Below are 20,215 nucleotides of genomic sequence, written 5' to 3' on the forward strand. Positions count from 1 at the left end.
AGTATTGATGGAAAAGGAATCAGATACATGGCGTTCTAAGTCAATCTAAATGGATTTCAGTGGAAAAAGCTTTAAAGCATCATTTTTTGATCACTTCAGCTCCTTGTACAATGATAATTTTAGTTCAACAATCTTTAAACTAGGTCATTTACCCATAAATAAACTTAGTGTTAGGGACTCAGAAGCGCTGGTGCAAGAATTTTTCATCATGAAATTGGAACATGCCTTGAAAAATAGTCCCTTTGAAAAGGCACAAGGACCAGACGTTTTTAGTATGGGTGCATTGAAGAAACTACGATACTTTACGAGAGATGAATTATTTGAGTTTGCAAAAAAATTTCATCAAAGTGGTGATATTCCAATGGGCATAAACTCATCATTTATTGCTGTGGTACCAAATAAATATCATGCACAACTTGTTATTTAGTATCGTGCAATCAGTCTCATCAATTTCACGATGAAACTGATCGTGAAGATGATGGCTGAAAGATTGAAACGCGTGTTACCAAAACTGGTGTCTGAGGTACAAACAGGTTCTATGCAGGTTCGTCACATATCTGATGGTATATTGGTGGCAAGTAAAGTGGTGAGAAGCTTGAAAGCAAAGTCATCCAGGGGAATAGTTCTTAAAGTTGACTTTGAAAAAGCGTTTGATACAATCAAATGGTCCTTCTTGTTGTAGCTCCTTAAAGACATTAATTTCCATGACAAATGGGTAACTTGGATCGCAAAAATTCTCAATACAACGAGAATTTTTATTTTGGTAAACGGATCCCCGACTAGGGAATTTTCTCCGGTAGAGGATTGAGTAAAGGGGACCCTTTATCCCCCATGCTATTTAACTTAGTGGTAGAAGTGCTTCATAGTATGCTGGTACAGGCGGAGAAAAAAAGGCATAATCAAATTGATCAAAGTAGGTTTAGAAGACTTCACTATATCTCATCTGTAATATGCAGATGTTATTATAATCATCCTGAACAATGATACAACTTCAGTGAAAGGAATATAATAAATTTTTCAAAGTTTTTACTTGTTAAGATGACTCAAAGTTAACTTTCAGAACAACCAACTGTTTGGTTATTATGAGGAAGAAAAAACCTCTTTTACTGGGCTACTATACTTGGATGTGAGTTGGGAGGAGATGCAATATTTTATCTAGGTGCAGATATTTGTACATCCCCTAATTAAAAGAAGTTTTGGGATCCTCTTCTGCTAAACATTGGCAAGAAACTAAGAGCATGGCAAGGTAATATGTTAAATCAGGAGGGCAGGACAGTTCTATTGAAGGCAACCATTGATATCACCCCAATTTACCGGTTCAATTTATTCAAGATGCTGGTACTGCTTGAAGATAAGATTTATTGTTTACGTACAAAGTTTTTTTTGGGAAGTAAGGGTTCAGGGGAGATAAAATGCATCTTGTGTGATTGGAAAAAATGTGCATGGATACAAATAAAGGTGGATTAGGTGACTTCAATGGGAAGACATAATATGGCCCTTCTTTACAAATGGCGGTGGAGATGTTGTAATGAGAGAGGTAGTTTTTGGAACCGCTTTATGCAGCATTAGTATGAGAGTGAATTTGTAATGGGCCTCTCGAATATTGGTCTTATCAAGTCATCATAATTTATATTTAGGAGTATCTTAAAGGAAGAAGAGTGGTCATAAATTCAAATCACTCCTATTTCTTTGAATGGAACATTGCCAATGGTTGCACGATGTTGGTTTGGAAAGATATTTGGTTAGGCTCTAGTTCTCTTAGAGATAACTTCCCTCATTTATACGAGCTCTCGTTGATGAAATATGTTCAAGTTAGAGTTTTATAGTTTGGTGGCGTTCGGTAAAGAAAAACTTGTCTCGTTGGTCAAGAGAGTTATATTCGTGGAACTTTGTCTAGTAAATGAGCTGAAAGTTATTATTGATCAAGTTCATCTCACAGAACCAAAGACAAATTACACTAGTCTTATATGAGAAAATCATGCAAACCAAAGGACTATTATGAAATGCTATCTGATGATAAAAGGATTTCAGGTTTTTGGTCACCTATGTAGAAATTATCAGTGCCTACTATAGTATTAATTTTCCTATGGAAAATTCAACTGAATGTCCTTTCAACTAATATTTTCTGTTTTAAAGAATTAGATCCAGCAACATGTCTCCTTTATATAAATGGTGAAATACAAATGAAGAATCCATCCCCCATTTATTTATGTATAGCGGATTAGAAATACGGTGTTAAACATTCATTGAACAATAGTGGGATTGGAAATAAAAGTGGAGTAATTCTTTCTCTATCAAAGCAGTCATGAATAATAAACTGAAAGAAGTAAGAAAAAAATTTGGCAGGTATTGGTGGCATCTTCCATTTGGTCTATTTGGTTGCATAGAAATGAGCTTGCATTTAGGTCTCAAAGGATCAACAATGAGATTTTTTTGAAAATGATAAAGGCTAGATCCTTTAAATGGTTGGAGGCCATATGTTTAATCGGTAAATCGTATAATAAACTACGGGAAGTATATCCATTAGGAGCTGCAAAACTTCACTCCCAAGAAAAACAAAGGATTTTTTAGGGTAATTTACAAGGAAAATATGATTTTATTTGTTCAATTGATACCTCATGAATCAACTTTCATAAAGCTGGCATTATGAGTTGGGTAAAAGACATCAAAAGGGATTCAATATATGTGTTCTCGGGTCCCATACTAACAGAGAGTACCTTTAGAGCAGAGATGCAGGCCATGTAACACATACTGCAAGTTATTTCTGACAACAGGTTTAAACAAAAGAAGGTTGTTGTATATTCGGATTCTCTGGAGGTGATCAATTTGATTACAAGTAGTTTTAGCCATGAGAATATTCAGGCTCTTTCTATAGCCCTAGAAAGGTTAGATTTTGTACATGTTAATAGGAAATATAACATAGAGGCAGGCCTATTGGCTAAAGGGGGAGTAAAAAAGCAATATCTAGGTAGTACATGGAGATAAACAAAGTGAGAATTATTATTTTTTTCTTTATAGATGAATTTCGGCTGTCAAAAAAGTAGTGGCCCTTTCCAAGGATACTATCACTATAACGACTCGTGTATTTTTTTTTAATTATTTAAATATGTAATTATGGAAGTATTAAATAAATAAAATATGTGTATAGCTTCTGTCAGCTTGGTGTCGTTTTATTATTATCTATGTGTGATTTATGGTGTACCGGGTTGTTCGCGTAAGTAATTATGAAATTATATTGAATTGTTTTCACTTTTAAAAAGGGATTTAATGCGAATTTATTTTTAAAAATATTTGAAATATCTCTAAAATTGTTTTTATGGTTTTATAATTATACTAATTGTTTTTGGGATTTTATAAAATTTAGAAATCAATATTTTATTAATTATTTATCTTTAAATGATTTTCTGATTGTGTTTATTTGTAAAATCCATATTTAATTCCAGAATTCTATAAAAATCACAAAATTCATATTTTACTAAATTTATAATATTCTAAGAATTTTAAAATTATTTTGGAAATTTTTGGGATTAATTTCACCTGCGCCTTAATTTGTTTAATTGATAAAAATGGGTATAAATGGCATTTCAAAAATTGCTTTAAAATTTTGAAATTTATGTTTTTATAAACTTCGGGATATTTGTAGCATTTTAAGACTATTTTAATTATTTTCCGAGTTTATTTTAGGTAAACTTGGTTCGATAAATTACGAAACGCGGGTCAGAAACAGGTTAAAACAGGCTGTCAAAATAAGGGAAAGGACACGTGTTTAGTCCTCATCAATTTGTTCTCTGTGTGTCACTTACTGATTGGAGGAAAGAAAAAAAATATAATAAAAACAAAACACAATCACAGCCAGCCCCTGTATCTCGCGGATTTCAATCTCTCGGGTCTCAGTCTCTTTCCTCTCCTTCATCACGCTCGATCTCTCCCTGTCTCTCGACCCCCTTGTTTCTCCCTTTAATCTCTCATACGTCTCTGCCTAACTAATTCCCTGATTTTTTTTCCTTTCTTTCCATTTCCTCGGCAATTTCCGGTGAGTTTTAGCCGGTTATTTCCGACGATTCCTTCGATTTTCTCCTGCCCTGTTCTTCTTGCGCGATTGTGTTCATATATGTGTATATCGTGTATGTGTGTGTGCATTTTGTGTGTGTTAGTGTGTGTGTGAGTGTGTGCGTGTGTTACTGTGAGTGTGGGTTTGTGTGTTCTGTGGTATTCCAGTCATGCTTGTGGTGCTCCGTTTTGTCTCTCTGTTTGTTTCTGTTGGGCCTGTTATTGGGCCTGGCAGTTGGGCTTAGTAGTTGGGGCTCTAATTTTGGGCCTAATTAGTGTGCAGTTGGTTTTGATATGAATTATTTGTTTTCTTACAGGAATTTCGTTGACTGATTTTATGAAATAAAATATCCGTGCAGTAAAAACAATTTTAATAATCGGTGAAATTTTTGGTTGGAATCCGAAATACCGGGTACCCCGAGAATTTTGCCGCCGTACCGCGATGACTATTTACGAGCGAATGGTGGACTGTGATGTTTATTCTGAGTCCTAAAATTTTAAAATATTAATCTAGTTCGTAAAGTTATTTTCAAAACGAAAAATATCTATCATGTATATAAAGATTGTATCGAAATTTGGTTGCGTAAGTGATTGCGGTTGTTGTTGAATGGTTTGGATTAGAAATGGTGGTTGTTGGATTAGTTGTTTGGATTGTTGATTGTTGTGATTGACATCAGATTGCTTCAACGGGTTAGCCGATAAGTAAAGGAAGTGCTGCCCGATTTACGGGAAATCGAACTACGGAAATACGGGAGCGTATCCGGTAATTATCGGGACATCGAGCGAGTATAAGTAAATACATATATGTATGTTTTATACGAAACCTGATTGTATGTTATAATGAAATGTTTTGCCAAAACCCATAACCCTAATTTCATACAATGACGAGTATAAGTATTTTCTAAAAATGAACAATCAATCGATTTTCGAGATCGTGAATCATAACTGATGCATGTATTATAATAATGTATGTGTTACGAGTCGGGTTTTGTTAATGCACGGGTAAATTGTTAGCGAGGATATGTCAAGCATAATCGGAAGTCTAAATTAGGGTATTTCGACTCTGTAGGTTCTAGTCGGAAGGCCCGAGAATTGGCATTGGACGAAAGATAGTTTGGTGGTCAGCCGAAAAGCTCAGTAAGGTTCCAATCAAAGGACTTAAGTGTGGAGGTCGAATCCAGGGTGATCTAGTGGATAGACAATAAAGTCTGAGCGACAAAGTCGACTTAGAGTCGATCAGTAATAGTTGTAAAGCCCTGCAAGACAAGTACTTCTAATTTTTTTTTTTCGAGATATGATGCAAATATTTCTAAATTCTCTCGTGACATATTGTTAAGTATTCAAAATAGCTATGTTTTATATCATAAGTACTTTGAATCATTCAGCCTTGAACCTGAGCCACATCATTTAATCTTTGAGTCGTAAGCCTTATTATTTGTGAACCATTTCTTGTTGATTGACCAGATACTAAATTATACAAATACGATACTACTCCATAAATATATATCCCTCATATACCAAACACTAGAACAGAATTGTTCGAACATACAGAAACTTTCATACTCAACCATATCTTGTGATATCAAAGAACTAAACCTTATAAAACCCTTGCTCATCTAATACCTGATTCTCCTACAGGCTAAAGGCCATTTCTTATACATGCGGGTTTGGAGGGCGCCACACTCACTGTTCAAGGAGCACGTCTGTTTTGATGGTGCTTTATGGGATTCTTTTTTTAATCTATATACACATTTTTAGGGCTATATAATGACACTTCGGATTGTATGCAGTGCTTATTTCACAGTCTCCTTGTTAAATCAGCTTCATCGCTCATTTTGTTTAGTCCTGGATAACCTTTGGTACCCACCTCCTCCAAATATTCTCAAAATTAATGTGCATGATATTCTGTTGAGAAAGATTGAAGCTGTACGTTTAACTCAACAATACTGGTTTGGATAATTCAACATAGAACAGGGACTTTGAAATAATCTATGTCCCACTGGAATCAGTACATATAGTTTATTGGGTATATGCACAAAAGGTTTTGTTAGCTACAGTGAAGAAGACGTCAACAATGATCCGTATGAAGTTCATTAATATGTTTAGACATCGGAGTAATAAGGTTGGAGTCATTCGAAGCAGTTATCAGAATCAGTGTGAAGACCTCAAGGATTCCCAGTGAAGTTGGTTATATTTGGTAGAAGACTTAACAGTGGTTTATAAGGGTATAATACGAAGGCCTGAGAGCGGAACTAGTCGTCTGTGAACCAGACCCTTGCACGAGACGTCAGTGATCTGTGAAAGGAAACTGAGTATTATTTTTAGGAACACTGTTAAGTGGATTTTGTACTCGAGCAGACTGAAAATATTTTAAGGTACGAAAACCCGGAGATCAGAAGACTTGGAGATACAAAGGAGTACAACTCGAGAATTTACAGGATTTATTTATTCAAAAGTTGTTTTTTTATTAAATGAATAAATGAAAATCAGTCCATTTTTTATTTATTTTTACATCAAAAATTAATTTTGAATAAATAAATTAATTTAATTTGTATTTAAATGAATAAATGGAATTAAATTCATTTATTTATTTAAGTTAAAATCAACACCCGTTTCTCTTTTATCAACTCGAATTCTGGATTCCTGCATGCATGCATTCATTCTTGAATAGGTTGGTTGTTTATTTATTAAACAAAAAAAATCAAAGCAGATAAATGGAGCAATTGGCAGCTTGATTCTCTGTGTTTGTTTAGTGCTTGCGGGACCCAGGTGATAAACCACAGCCAATTCAAACAAACTGAAACAAAAGAATGAGGCGAGAACTGTCGTACAAAGAGAAAGAAAATAGTTGGCTTCGTGGTTGTTTTATTTGAATTAAAAAAGGGTGATGTTCTGAATCAAACTAAATCCAAACACAAAAGCTAGCATAGTTGAATTCTGTTTACCCGAGCTGCGCACCACGCGCGTGACACGCACAGGGGCTCCCTTCCCTCTTATTTTTTGGCGCGTGCATCACAGAGTCTCCCAGGCGCCTGCTTTCTTCCACGTACAATTTTTCTTCCACCTGCATGTAGCACCATTTCCTTCTCCTCTTTTGTTTATTCAACAAAAAGAACTAATTGCATGCAGGTCGCCATAGATGAAATAATTTTTTAAGGCAAAGGCTGCTATACTGATCGCCACAGAGCCTCTTCCAACACAAGTGGTTGCCACAGAATTCATTTGTGGACGCCAGAGAAATTTGATAAATTGTTTTTGGGAAACTGCTTTTACTCTACTGGTCGCCATAGAATTAATTGCGAGCTGTACAATTTTAAATGTGTGGACATGAAAGCCACATATTTTAGTCCTTATCTCTCCTATATTCTACCATCTACAAAACACAATAATTACAGCAGATTGATATACTTCTCAGCAAAAACACTATCGAAGCTCTGCAAAAATTTTCTTGGAGAGTTAGTTGATTTTATTTATTGAAATTAAGGAGAGAAGTGCTGCTCAATTTATTTCACACCAATTAAAGCCTTACAAACTTGTAACACTCATTATTTAAAGATCTCTTGATTTTATTTAATATCTTTTGATAAAAGTTTTAAATTTTTAGAGTGATGCATAGAACCCTAGATTGATAGATGTTATTTTGGTTCTCTCTATATTTGTTGTTTCGAATTATTTATATTCGGAGTTGTAAGCAAACCTTTACGGTTTAATTTCTTAATAATAAGAATTATTCCTTGAATCTCTTAGTGTTTATTTATTTCATTTTCGAGGTTTATCTTTCGCTGCAATTAATTAACGAAAAACGAAGAACATAGATTTTCACCCCCTATATGTACATTTGGACCTAACATATTCTAGAAGAGATTGCTGTATAAAATGACAACATGAACGCTATATGTTTAATAGTAAGAAACCAATATGGAGTGTTTCAATGGGGAGTCATGGGTCCTCTTCGAGGCATGGAAGGATTCGAATCGCAGGCTTGGACTATTCATCTGACAATGAAAATAGCGTACAAACAAAATATAAAACACGTGTACACTGAAACTGAAAACCATGTTATTTTTGAAATGATTGCAAATCAAGACGAAGAGGAATTGGAAGAGGAGGGTCTCACAGTTGCTGTGTAGCAGATCAACAAGCTGCACAATGAATTCAATAAGGAGAAGGTATTTCCTCAGTTGCAGATGAGCTGCAAGGTCTACACTGTGTACCCCACAGGAAACCGAGCTCCTGCATACATGGATGAATATGCACTCTGTCATTGTACGGGTCTAGTAGGTGTGTCAACTCCATTTGGAGCCCTGTTTGAAATCTTGGACTTGGATATGGGCATGGGGCCTCATTTAGAAGCCTTTGAGATAGCTCCTATCTTTGGTTTAGGTGAGGTGCTTCAACCCACACCACCTCCTCTATCATACCCAGTTCTGCATACAATTGGTCCAGTGCAGGCTCCGCAATCTTCAGCCCATGTCGTAATGAGTCATATGGAGCCTATGATTTATCAACCATATGAACAAGATCCAGCTCTCACCGTAGTGAACCAAGATAGGCAGATGAACATTGTTCAAACATGGCTAAACCTGGAGCCCCTCATTCCGGAAAATACGCTTTTTCTCCCACGTGGTGGTGCTATCACCTTGAACAAAGGAATTATCATAAAGGAACCGGGTCAAGAAGGATTAAAGATTTAGAAGGAACAATGCATAATCAAGAATAATGGCAAGAATAAAGGGTAAGAATAAAGTGATTGATGATGGAGGTAATAACACGATAAGAGTAATGTGAGTATCATTGTTAAGATATTATTATTTTAAGTTATCGTGAGTAATGTTTTAAGTGTAGTGGCTTGAGTTTTAGGTAGCATAGGTTTCCAGCGCTACCTACAGATTTCTAATTGTTTTCTAATGTGTACTAGCAGTGGTTCCGTGTGTTGTGATATGTGTATGTGCCGTTAGGCTTTATTAATATTAATCATGCTTATAAAGAAAAAGATAGTCAATTCAAATTTCATTATCCAGATTTTAATTGTTCTAATATAATTTATTATCTTGTTTGCAAGTAAAAAATTTAGTTTTGAGTAATTGCTAAAAATATTACTTACTATTCTTCAAAATATAACTTAATTTATATGTGTTATTCCTCATTAAAGACTATGAGTTAGAATTATCATAATGCGTTTCTGGATCATTGACTTAGAATTATCAATCTAGGAGGAAGACGATTTATGGCAGTGGCAGCAGTATATAACATGCTCTGGGACCAGCAGAATGGCATCGAATAACATAAGAAATACCAGTAATACAGGCATGTTCAATTCATTTTGTGAAGACCTTGTTGGTTATATATAGTTTCTTTATCAAACACTTTAGGGCCTCTATTCAATATCAAATAACGCAGACCAGATTGACTAGTTCTGGTGTTGTTTTAGTAGTATGCATTCCATTTGTGTTTTTTTCATAAATATTTTGAATTTTTAATGCGAGGAAGATAATTGATGATATATGAAAGACATATGAATGATGTAAAATAAACACACGACTACACCTAAAAAAAAAAGCACAAACAAATAAAAGAAAGAACCCTGAAAAGAAAAACCAAACTCCTTTATAAAAAATTGTAGAAAAAAAAATAAAAAAAAATAGTAAAATTGGGCATGGCAACGTGGACATCAACATCATCGTCATCGAACATACAAAACAACTCAACCATTTTGTCATGCTTCTCTCTCCCTCCTGTCTTTTCTCAGATCTGTCGGAAAACTACAACCTTCACCCCCTTCGCCGGTCCTCGTAAAAACCGCCGCCTCTCTCCGCCGGAAAACATGTCCGTCACCGTCCCTGTCTCCCCGCCGTCGCCTCGTAACTACTCCGATGATCAACCTTTTATAGATTACACAAATCGTAAGCCTCAACATTCTATCTCTATAACTTAATTATTCACATTTATTTGTTTCTATGTATTTTTTTTTATATTTGTTGTTATCATGTATTTGTATGGTGTTGAGTTAATGTGTTATTGTATCTAGATAAATTTCGTTTAACTAATCATTTCGGTTAGTTTGTATACATTTCTCGATAATTGAATAAAGTTCTCGAAATAGGAGGTGTAATTGTACATAATATTTGAATGTAGAGGTGAAATTGGAAATAGGATACATTAGGAAAAATGTTATATGTGAATCAGCCGAAGCGCACTTTTAAGTCCTTCAATGTGCACTTTTTAGGGGTTGGAATTACATACACGATTAATTAAATAGTTGAACGGAAATTTGATGATTCATAATTTTTAATCTGATTTCTAGCCAGGTACTAGAAGACTTTTTCTAGAATTTAAGTATGTTTTTAATGGAAGGTGAACTTATTGTTTAGTGTAGTTTCACAGTGTCTTTAGCAACAGCTAACTTGTCAAGTCCTGTACTTCTAAATACTTGTGAGATGGTGTAGTAATATTTTCTTGGGCTAGCCCTTTTGGGCACGATTTGGAGTAAAATGGCGTAAAACAGCAGTCCAGGAAAATGGCCTTTTGGGGCATCAGAAAGTGCAATTTAAAAATCTGTTTCTTAAATACGCAACTTATAGTTTTGTTTAGGTTAGCTATTTTTTTTCTAAGAAAGCGCAAGATTGTGCTGTGTTCATGATACGAATGCCGGTTAGTATGGCGTAGGTTGCTTATATGCATGAAGTCCAGTGACAGAAACAACTGCTGCCCATGGAAGATACGTAAACCACATAAGTGACAGTTAGTTTTGCGTTTTCTAGTGCCCTGAAGTGCCATTTTCTAATTGTGCCTTCTTCGTCATATTTATGTCTAGTTGTACTTTAAGGGTCCTTTTATCTTTATTATTTGTGTGCGTGAGCAAGTCAGGTACACAATGAACTAATGTCACATTCTAATGTTACAAAGTAATGCATGCAGGAAAAGAGGATTTGAGGACTGCTCAAGTTGAGTATGATGAATCTTCCCCAAGTAAAACTGTTCCATACAGGAAGAAATATTCTCAAAGCCCTGTAAAATTTTTTGGCGTGGACTTGACCCCAGATAACATAGCTGTTGCTATGGTGTATTTTGTTCAAGGCGTCTTAGGGTTGGCAAGGCTTGCCGTCAGCTTTTACTTAAAAGATGATCTGCATCTAGATCCTGCGGAGGTATGGCATCTTCATGGATTTATCGGATGTATTTTTGTTCCTGGGAAACTTACTGCCCATTTCCTGTTAACAGTTTTTGAAACATTGAGATCCTTTGCTAGTTGTACATATTTGTAAAGCCTTTTGTGAAATCTTGTTTTTTAATGAATTGGAACACATTCGTCTCATTTTAAATCAGAGATTTATTTTTCTGCACTCATATTCATGCATACTCTCATAAAGTTATTATGCTTGATCAGACAGCTGTGATATCTGGGTTCTCATCGTTGCCATGGCTAATCAAGCCTATTTATGGGTTTATCAGGTGCATATTCATTCCTGGTCTTTCCATTTTTGTGCGCATAACTCTAGTTAACAAAAGGTTTTCCCTTTCTAGTGATTCAGTCCCACTATTTGGATATCGACGAAGGTCATACCTGATTCTGTCAGGACTTTTAGGAGCCTTCTCTTGGAGTCTGATGGCGACCTTTGTTGATGGGAAGTATGCTGCTGCTTTCTCCATACTTATGGGGTCGCTTTCTGTTGCCTTCTCAGATGTGGTAATCTTTTGCTTTTACTATTAACATTATTTGAAAATGTTCTAAATGCTGTTAAAGTATAATATTCATTTGTTGAAGAAGCTGTGCTAAATGCCTAGTCAATAGTTTTCCCCCTTTTGGTTTAACCTTTTTGTTATGTTGTTCCTACAGTTTCATAAGACTTGGTAATTGCTCTGGCCCTGTTAAATCGATGGATTATTTTTAATCCATTGTTAGCCGGGTTGAAATTAATGTAAAGAACAATTAGTCCTTTGTCCAAGATCTTACTGAAAGTATCATTTTGTCATTGCTTCCGCATGCGTAAGCATATCTTGGCCTTCCAGTATTAAAACCATCTCCATAGTGCCACTACAAACTGAGCACGCTTTATAAATTTTCATATTTTAGTACTTAGATCTTAAATCTCGTAATTATCTCCGAAAATAATCAAACCTCTATCTGTGTGTTCATACTTGTAGATGAAATAGCAATACACACCATTCCTTCTTTTCGATTGGTTCAGTCATAACCACGCCATGTTTCTGTAAATATGTATGGGCTGTTACCAACTAGGCACCTACACTTTTGCACCATGTAAATATTAGTATGACAGATGGATTCTTATGTCTTATACTATCTGATGGAAAGTGAAGCATATTTAGGTTGTAGATTCAATGGTTGTAGAGAGGGCTCGCGGTGAGTCACAAAGCATGTCGGGGTCTCTTCAGTCATTATGTTGGGGATCCTCTGCTTTTGGTGGAATTGTGAGTGCCTACTTTAGTGGATCGTTAGTCGAAGCTTATGGAGTCAGGTATATGTTTGGTTCTCATTCCCCATAATTCACAAACTCTTATAGTTCTGGTCTCTTTAAATCTTCTTATTGCAGGTTTGTCTTCGGTGTCACTGCATTGCTTCCATTGTTGACAACAGCAGTTGCAGTACTTGTAAAAGAGAAACCTGTGACTGCCTCGGCATGGAGACAGAATAATAGTTTGGCTGATCCAGGCTTTCTTGATACCTTCAAAACTAGCATTGTTGAGTTATGGGATGCTGTCACGCAACGCAGTGTATTTCTTCCAACTTTGTTTATCTTCCTGTGGCAGGCAACACCTCATTCAGATTCAGCCATGTTTTACTTTACGTATGCCTTCGCCATTAACTAGCTTTTTACTTTGTTTTCTGTAATATGATTTGTGGTCGTTCTTAAGTACTAATATTTTATGACCATACATATGGAGGATCATTAATGAAGTGTGATGCATTTTACAGAACAAATAAACTTGGTTTTACCCCAGAGTTTCTAGGACGTGTTAAGCTTGTTACTTCGGTCGCTTCACTTATGGGTGTCGGACTATATAATGGTTTCTTGAAAACTGTTCCATTGAGGAAAATATTTCTGATAACTACTATTTTTGGAACAGCTCTTGGGTTGACTCAGGTTTGTGTTTTTTCCTTATTTTCTCTAGCTAAGAGATTTTTTGTAGTCGTTCTTACTGGAACTTTTTGGTTTCTCTATAATAGGTTTTTCTTGTAACGGGAATAAATCGGCAACTTGGCATAAGTGATGAATGGTTTGCAATTGGGGACTCTTTGATTATAACAGTTCTTGGCCAAGTAATATAGTTATACATTAGGCGTCAATAATGTACTTTATAATTTCTTATTTTATGCATGATTGATCACTCTTTTAATTCTTTTGCATTCCTTCTTACTTATTAGCGATTCCATTGCAGGCTTCCTTTATGCCCGTGCTTGTGCTAGCAGCGAGATTATGCCCAGAGGGAATGGAAGCAACACTTTTTGCAACTCTCATGTCTGTATCCAATGGAGGGAGTGTTCTGGGAGGTCTGCTTGGTGCTGGCCTCACTCAGCTCTTTGGTGTTACTAAGGACAGGTTTGACAACTTGGCCTTATTGATAATTCTTTGCAATTTGAGCTCCTTATTACCTTTACCGCTACTTGGCCTCCTTCCACGTGATAACTCTGATGCAAATTCGAAGGAGAGTAATGATGTCGAGGTAAAATCTAACTGAAAAGTGGCTCCTGTTGCAACTGAGGCTAAATTGTATATGTAATGCGAAGGACAGCCTTGAAATACATGAGTTGGAGAAAAAAGAAGATACAGAATGTAGAATTTTTGTCACAGCTTCCGGGAAAAGATGTTTTTTTACACTAGGAGAGAGGGGAAGATAGGGAGGGTAAGAGTGTTGTAAATACTTAATCCAAAAACTAAAGTTAAGGATGCTACTTCCACGTTAAATGTAGTTATACAAGAGTCAGCTTCTATTCTCGAGATGGAAGATGTCGAGACTCATGTACGCCATCACTTGTAAATGGTATAAATCACAAACTTTAATACCTACAACAGTTTTTCTTGTTTCTTTTCGGGCGCTGCTCCTTTTCTCTCCCTGTACGATTTATTTTAAGAGAAACCTTTTGAGATTAAAACGGGAATCTGACATCAGGTTTGGATGTTCTAGAATTTAACACCAAGTGTATATATGTTTTTACATTGAAGAGTTGATCATTATGTATGTAGAGTAGGGCCCATGGTTTATCCAGTTTTGGAACCAAGGAAGGGGCTTAAATGCACTGAATAATTTTTTTCAAATAACTATTTTAAAAAAAACCACAAATATATAATACCAGTAATTTTTTTGTCAATTTTAGATACTCAGGTAGCTAGCTACTAAACTATATGTTTTGTTCCTCCCTCCCTCCCACTATAAATGTTTTTTGTGTGAAAACCTCTTTGTGGTTAGTTTTATCCGTCGTTTTCAATTGTATATGTGAACATTTTATCATTTAAAATGATTAAAAGTAAGCTGTGGTATGGTTATATGCTCAAGCTTTTGCAATGATTTTTCTATATATGACATGGTGGAACTCAATTCATGCCTTTTTGTTTAATTCTGGAACAGTTGATGTGAAGGTTTATGTCATTTGTCAACTGTTATTGAAAGAAGTTGTTGGGATATTATACGCCACATATACCAGGGATATAGTTAATTGGATAGGGAAACACTTCCTTTCCACCTGAAGGGGACTTGAACTACTAGGGTAGGCTAGTCCTTCCTCTTCTAAAAATGAAGGGGACCTAAACAGAACCTACATCCACATGCAAATGTCATTTATCTTAATCCTTTCTCCTTTGAAGGGGCAAATTTAAAGATATGGTGTAATTTGAAACCACATATCCCTCTAAAGGAGACCTTAATTGCAAAAACCTCATATAAGACCTCTACTCCGGTGGCCTGTCATTTGACAGCAAGAATAGATCACATGGTGTCTTATATCATACAACTGTTTGCACCTATAAGGCTATAACTAACTAGTTACATTAATAAGATGAGTTTAACTCAGATTACCTAGTTCAAGAATGGTAGTTAATTATTACCCATTCAAACCAAACCACATGTATAAGTTGGGCTCTTGTCTCGTTCATAAGCCTCCGTAACCATAACAAAGGAAGTTAAGCTAGGATTTGGAGTGGGTGCCTAAAATCAAACTTTTGAATTTCTTAAAAAGAAATGAAACTAAAAGGCGCAGTCGAGGCCTATGGTTTCAATAAGAACTCAAATTTTAAAAGAGGCCTCTGAATAAAAAAATGTTAAAATCAAAACTTGAAATTTTTGGTGGAAGTGGCGAAATACCGCTTTTGTGTTCTACTTGAACCCAAGTTGAAGAAAGAAGTAAAATCGATTCTGTTCAAAATGCCTGTTCTTAAATTCATTACTTTTACTTGTTCCACTTGCTCTTTCTTTGTGTTTCTGTGCATCGCTAGAGACCATAATGTGCTAAACATTAACAAATTTTTTTACTTCCAGTTCTTTTTCATGATGATCTTTATTCTCTCTAAGATCTGTCATCTTCATCCTTTTATAAGTGTGGTAGAACACAGATATGTAATGGTATTTAAGGTGTAGCACTAGTAATAGCACTAGTAATAGCACTTACTAATACGTAGTCACTAAAAAGGAGGTACCAAATCACACACTCTATCTGTTTTATGTGTTTGTGTTTTGCCAAGCTATCTTCATCGCCTGGACAAGTTATCTGGATTCTTTGGTGTTTTAGGGAGGACAAGTTATCTGGATTCTTTGGTGTTATAGGGAAGAGAACCAGGTTTAAGTGTTTGTTGTATGAGGATATAAGAAATGAAAATTTAACTGTTACCCTAATTATTGCTGATGTTTTGATAGTGTTCACTGAAGTTTACAGCCATTATTCCCAACTACTACGTAACAGCTCTGCTTATTGTTACGAAATATAATTATTGTTGATTGCCTACTTCATGTTTTAGCATAGTTGATGCAAATTATTAAAGTCTATGAACATCTTTGTTTGCTAGTTCGAACTTTATATCCATATCCACACGAAGGGTTAATAATACTTCAGCTCTTGATATGGTTTATTAATGGTGGTAATGATAAGGGACTACAATCTGATAATCAAGCCCAGTTTTTGGCAAAAATTGCAAAGATGTTGCAATTAGTGTACTAACTTATTGCTCTTTTTCAGTTATCCTTTCATTTTAATGACAGTATATCTATAAAAATGTTGAATTGAAGGTCTGCTGTTCTGGGAATTAGAAAGTGGTTGTGTGGGGTAGACAGAAGAATCTATAGTTGAAAGGTAAAAACAATTGGAGTGCATGTGGGATGTCTTGTGAGAAAATATTGAATATAGACTCTCCAACTTGCTAATTAGGTTTTCAACATAGTTGCTTATGATAATAGTGTACTAGAAAACAAGACTTCCATGTGCAAATCATTGAAACTTTGAACAATGAATCATGAACTAAAACCATGTTTAGATGATTGTGCACAATAATTATTAAAGTAAACCAATATTTAATCAGATTTGGTTAGCTAATCCCCATCATGAAAAACAGAAGATAATTCCAGAGAGTCTGTAGATTAGTTTATACTAAGAATTTGCAGTCAAGTTTGTATATTTAATTATCTTTCACCTATCTGACCAACAGACCAAGTAACTGACCTATATAGTAGACCCGGTGCTTCAACCGCCTGCAGGTCTGTTATTTTTAACATACTCCTATCATTATTCAACCGTTGTCTTGATTAGTAGATATTGTTTGGAATGTATTTTTACGGATTTAACTCTTCTACTCCTCGAGTAGGGGTAAGCTATGCATACATTTTACCCTCTTTAGACCCTACTTCTTAACGAGGCATAGTGAGGAAGTTTGGTTTGGTTTCTTACAATTCCTGTAAAAAGATTTGTCTACTTTTTCATGTTCTAGCAACATTATTATATCCTAGACAAATGCGTTAACAGAGGATATTAGTCTATAGATCATCCTGATTCAGTAATGCCTTAAAGGCAGGAGGAAATGTGATGTTGAGGCCTATGTAACTGCCTATAGCTTACCAGACAAGAACTCACATGTTCCGAGGCTGAAGAAGATGAGTACAAAGTTTTATTGTATTTTTGGGCAAGGACTTGAACATGTAATATGGTGTATATATATATATATGTGTTGAGGATCCCCACATGCTAGGCCATGGTTTGTCTGGGGGACCAAAAATTGAAAGTTTTGGAGTGTACACTTTTAGTTATTGAAACTCATTACTTGAACTTTTCTGTTCTAGACCTCATATGGACCTGGAAGACAACTTCATTGCTACAATTGCCTAAGGTTATCCATACATGATATTATCTATGTTTGCTAATATCGCATCAGTGCTTTAAGACCAGTTCATTTGATTCTCTGTCAGTAAATGTCTTGATTCCATCACATACCCAGACTATGGTTGTGATCAAATCATCTTTCCAAGTGCATGTGTGTTAGTTTATCCATTCTAGGATTAGCTGCGCAACTGAACAATACATGTTTGGCTATTTTCTTTAATCTTGTGATTGATGAGCGCAGGTATTTTTGGTTGTGTCCTACATGTGGGTTGTAGATTGCTTAAAGGTGTCAGTGGTTTCTATCAAAAGTTTACATTATTATCAAAATTATATTGCAAGGCTGCGTAATGTCCAAGATTTCCAACCAGCTGTAATGCGCGCTAATAGTCTAGTGCATTATTGAGTTGCTCAATTTTTTAATGACCTCATTCTAAGATTATCAAGCTGAATGAGTGTTGTACCCTGGGCCGGGCCGGACTGAAATGAGTCACGGTCCCGTCAACTATCAAAATTTATCGAAATTTTAGTGTAATTTTTTTAAAAAAATATAAAATAATTTGGTTTTGGCTCCTTTAAACATTATGCAGGCCCTCCTAAACTAACTATATTCCTGATTTCGGCCTCTGTACCTGCCTATTTTCATAAATTCCCTCGGTGCTTTTTTCCGTGCCTCGGTAAATACCTTACCAGACGTTGGATAAACTCAATTATGATGACTTATGAGATGGATAATTATTGTAAGCATAGAAGCAGAGGAGGTGAGAATCGAATTATAAACGCTTCTAGCATTAGAAATGTATCTGTTTCCCCTCACAAGTTAGGGATTGTAAACTACTTACTGATTGAGTAAACAATAATTAGGTGCTAATTGCTTCAAGCCTATAACATGTTCCTAGATATAAGTAGAGGACAAATTCTTATCCCGTCTAAATTGGCAACTTTTGCATTATAATTACAGTTGATTAATATAATTGCACGTAGTCAGCTTCTTCGGATATGAAGCATTGATGCGTTTGTAATGTATAATTGCAATGTTCTGTAACGTAGATTAGGCGGACGTTTGAATGAAATTAGTTGGTTAAGTGTTTCTATTAAATATTTCTATTCTGCAAGACAAATTTCGGAGTACCCAGAACGCTCATAAATGTTAAGTTGACATGTTGCTATTGATTATTCTGTAATTATGAATTTCACAAATAAAATGATGATCGATAACATTTTTGGGATCCATCTTGAATACGTGCATTACTCAATTTGCCAAGTTGCAAAGCTGGTGAGTAAGCGTCACTCTAATATTAAGCGGATTAACTGGCTCTGCTGATTTTTCACTCTTAAATTGATAATTAGAATCGAAACGCAAAAACACGAGAAAACCAATGCATAAGGCGACGAACAGGAGCTGTTTATGACAGAATAAGTGAATATAAAAATAAATAATGAGCTATGTCAACTGTTAAAAAATATAACATAAAAATTCATGAAAAATTATATTAATATTAAGGACTAAATTCCAACTAAAAATTCCAAAGAAAAAGTCAAAAGTAAAGTATCCGATTCATTACCTCTCTTTAAAAATTTAATTTAATAGTAAGTTTTTTTTTATTAATAATGATTTGACAGGGGCCCTCAACCATATTGTCTCAATTTCCAGTGCCCCATGTCCCCCCTTAGAACATGGATGAAATTATGGTAGATGTCCATACTACTATAAAGCCTCTCATACATCACACTACCTAATAAGTCTTCACTTAGAAATTTATATTTCATTTTCTTGCTAGACTATTAATATAGGCTACAACTTGATTTCCTAAAGGCCATTCTACATTTGAAGTGAGATAAGGAAAATGGAGATTGAATTGGTCAAGTGTGAGTGTTGTGGGCTGAAAGAAGATTGTACTCAGGATTACATTAATGAGGTGAAATCGAAATTCGAAGGCAAATGGTTATGTGGATTGTGCTCAGAAGCAGTTAGAGATGAACTTAACAGAGGAAACTGCAAGGCATTTGATGTTGAAGAAGCTATGAAAGCTCACATGTCATTCTGTCGAAGATATAAATCAAATCCTGCTATTCGAGTGGCTGATGGCATGAGACAGATGCTACGTAGACGGTCTGACATGTCGTCGGCCTCATCGACTTCTTCAAACAAGTATTCGAGATCATCTAGCACCTCGCAAGTAGGAGATGATTCTTCCTTCTCGTATTATTAGCTACGAAAATGATAACAGATTTATGAGAATGATCAGATGACTCTGTGGTTCAAATAAGCTGACTGAGATAAAAAAAAAGAGAGAGAGAGAGAGAGCCTTTTCTGGCTCTCATGCAACTTGTTTTGTACATAGGATGTTTATTTCAATGTAAGCTTAATGCTACCAAATCCTTATTGTCTTCTTGTTCATCTCTTATGTTCTGATTTCACTATGCCCGTGTTTCTAATTCTTCTCTCCCTCATTACAGAATTTGCAGATCAACCCATATGCTAAAAGCTTATTCAGTAAAGTCAACTGATATAATCTTTCAAATAAAGAAATTGTTAAAATTAAATGATTTAGAGCACCTCTGATGGAAGAAGCTGTTACAATAAAAAACTCTACTGGAGAGTGTAATTTAAGCAAATTTTACATAATTTTAGTTAATACTATATACATCTCAATATGAAAAATGTAAAAGGTTGGGAGTAACGAAGTAGATATTATTTTCTCTTGTGAATAATTAATTAGTATACAAATATATTATTGCATTTTAAGATTCCACAAGTGAAAGTGTTTTAAGGAATAAATGATAGTTATCGAATGATAAAAAATGTTTGCTTAAATTAGTGGGTTTCTTTTTAATTGTCCCAAA

At 35.2% G+C, this 20,215-nt stretch overlaps 2 protein-coding genes across 4 annotated transcripts; both read left to right on the forward strand.

The window, feature by feature from the left end:
- The first annotated feature begins 9,612 nt into the window (after window positions 1-9,612).
- On the forward strand, window positions 9,613-14,097 carry LOC141678445 (folate-biopterin transporter 1, chloroplastic). 3 transcript variants are annotated; one of them, XM_074484767.1, is made up of 9 exons: window positions 9,613-9,953; window positions 10,957-11,198; window positions 11,438-11,502; window positions 11,575-11,737; window positions 12,379-12,527; window positions 12,603-12,857; window positions 12,986-13,154; window positions 13,238-13,361; window positions 13,450-13,583. In XM_074484767.1, the coding sequence occupies exons 1-8, from the start codon at window positions 9,707-9,709 to the stop codon at window positions 13,337-13,339; spliced, it is 1,392 nt and encodes a 463-aa protein (XP_074340868.1). In that variant the 5' UTR covers window positions 9,613-9,706; the 3' UTR covers window positions 13,340-13,361; window positions 13,450-13,583. The 3 variants fall into 3 exon arrangements, with proteins under 3 accessions (XP_074340868.1, XP_074340866.1, XP_074340867.1); XM_074484765.1 differs by having other exon boundaries at window positions 9,620-9,953; window positions 13,238-13,330; window positions 13,450-14,097; XM_074484766.1 differs by having other exon boundaries at window positions 9,620-9,953; window positions 10,969-11,198; window positions 13,238-13,330; window positions 13,450-14,097.
- A 4,977-nt stretch (window positions 14,098-19,074) lies between these two features.
- Window positions 19,075-19,769, forward strand: LOC141678174 (uncharacterized). The gene has a single exon (XM_074484425.1). The coding sequence runs from the start codon at window positions 19,216-19,218 to the stop codon at window positions 19,579-19,581; it is 366 nt and encodes a 121-aa protein (XP_074340526.1). The 5' UTR covers window positions 19,075-19,215; the 3' UTR covers window positions 19,582-19,769.
- Window positions 19,770-20,215: the final 446 nt, after the last annotated feature.

This window comes from Apium graveolens, chromosome 8, assembly GCF_009905375.1.
Source record: "Apium graveolens cultivar Ventura chromosome 8, ASM990537v1, whole genome shotgun sequence".
Classification (NCBI taxonomy): domain Eukaryota; kingdom Viridiplantae; phylum Streptophyta; class Magnoliopsida; order Apiales; family Apiaceae; genus Apium; species Apium graveolens.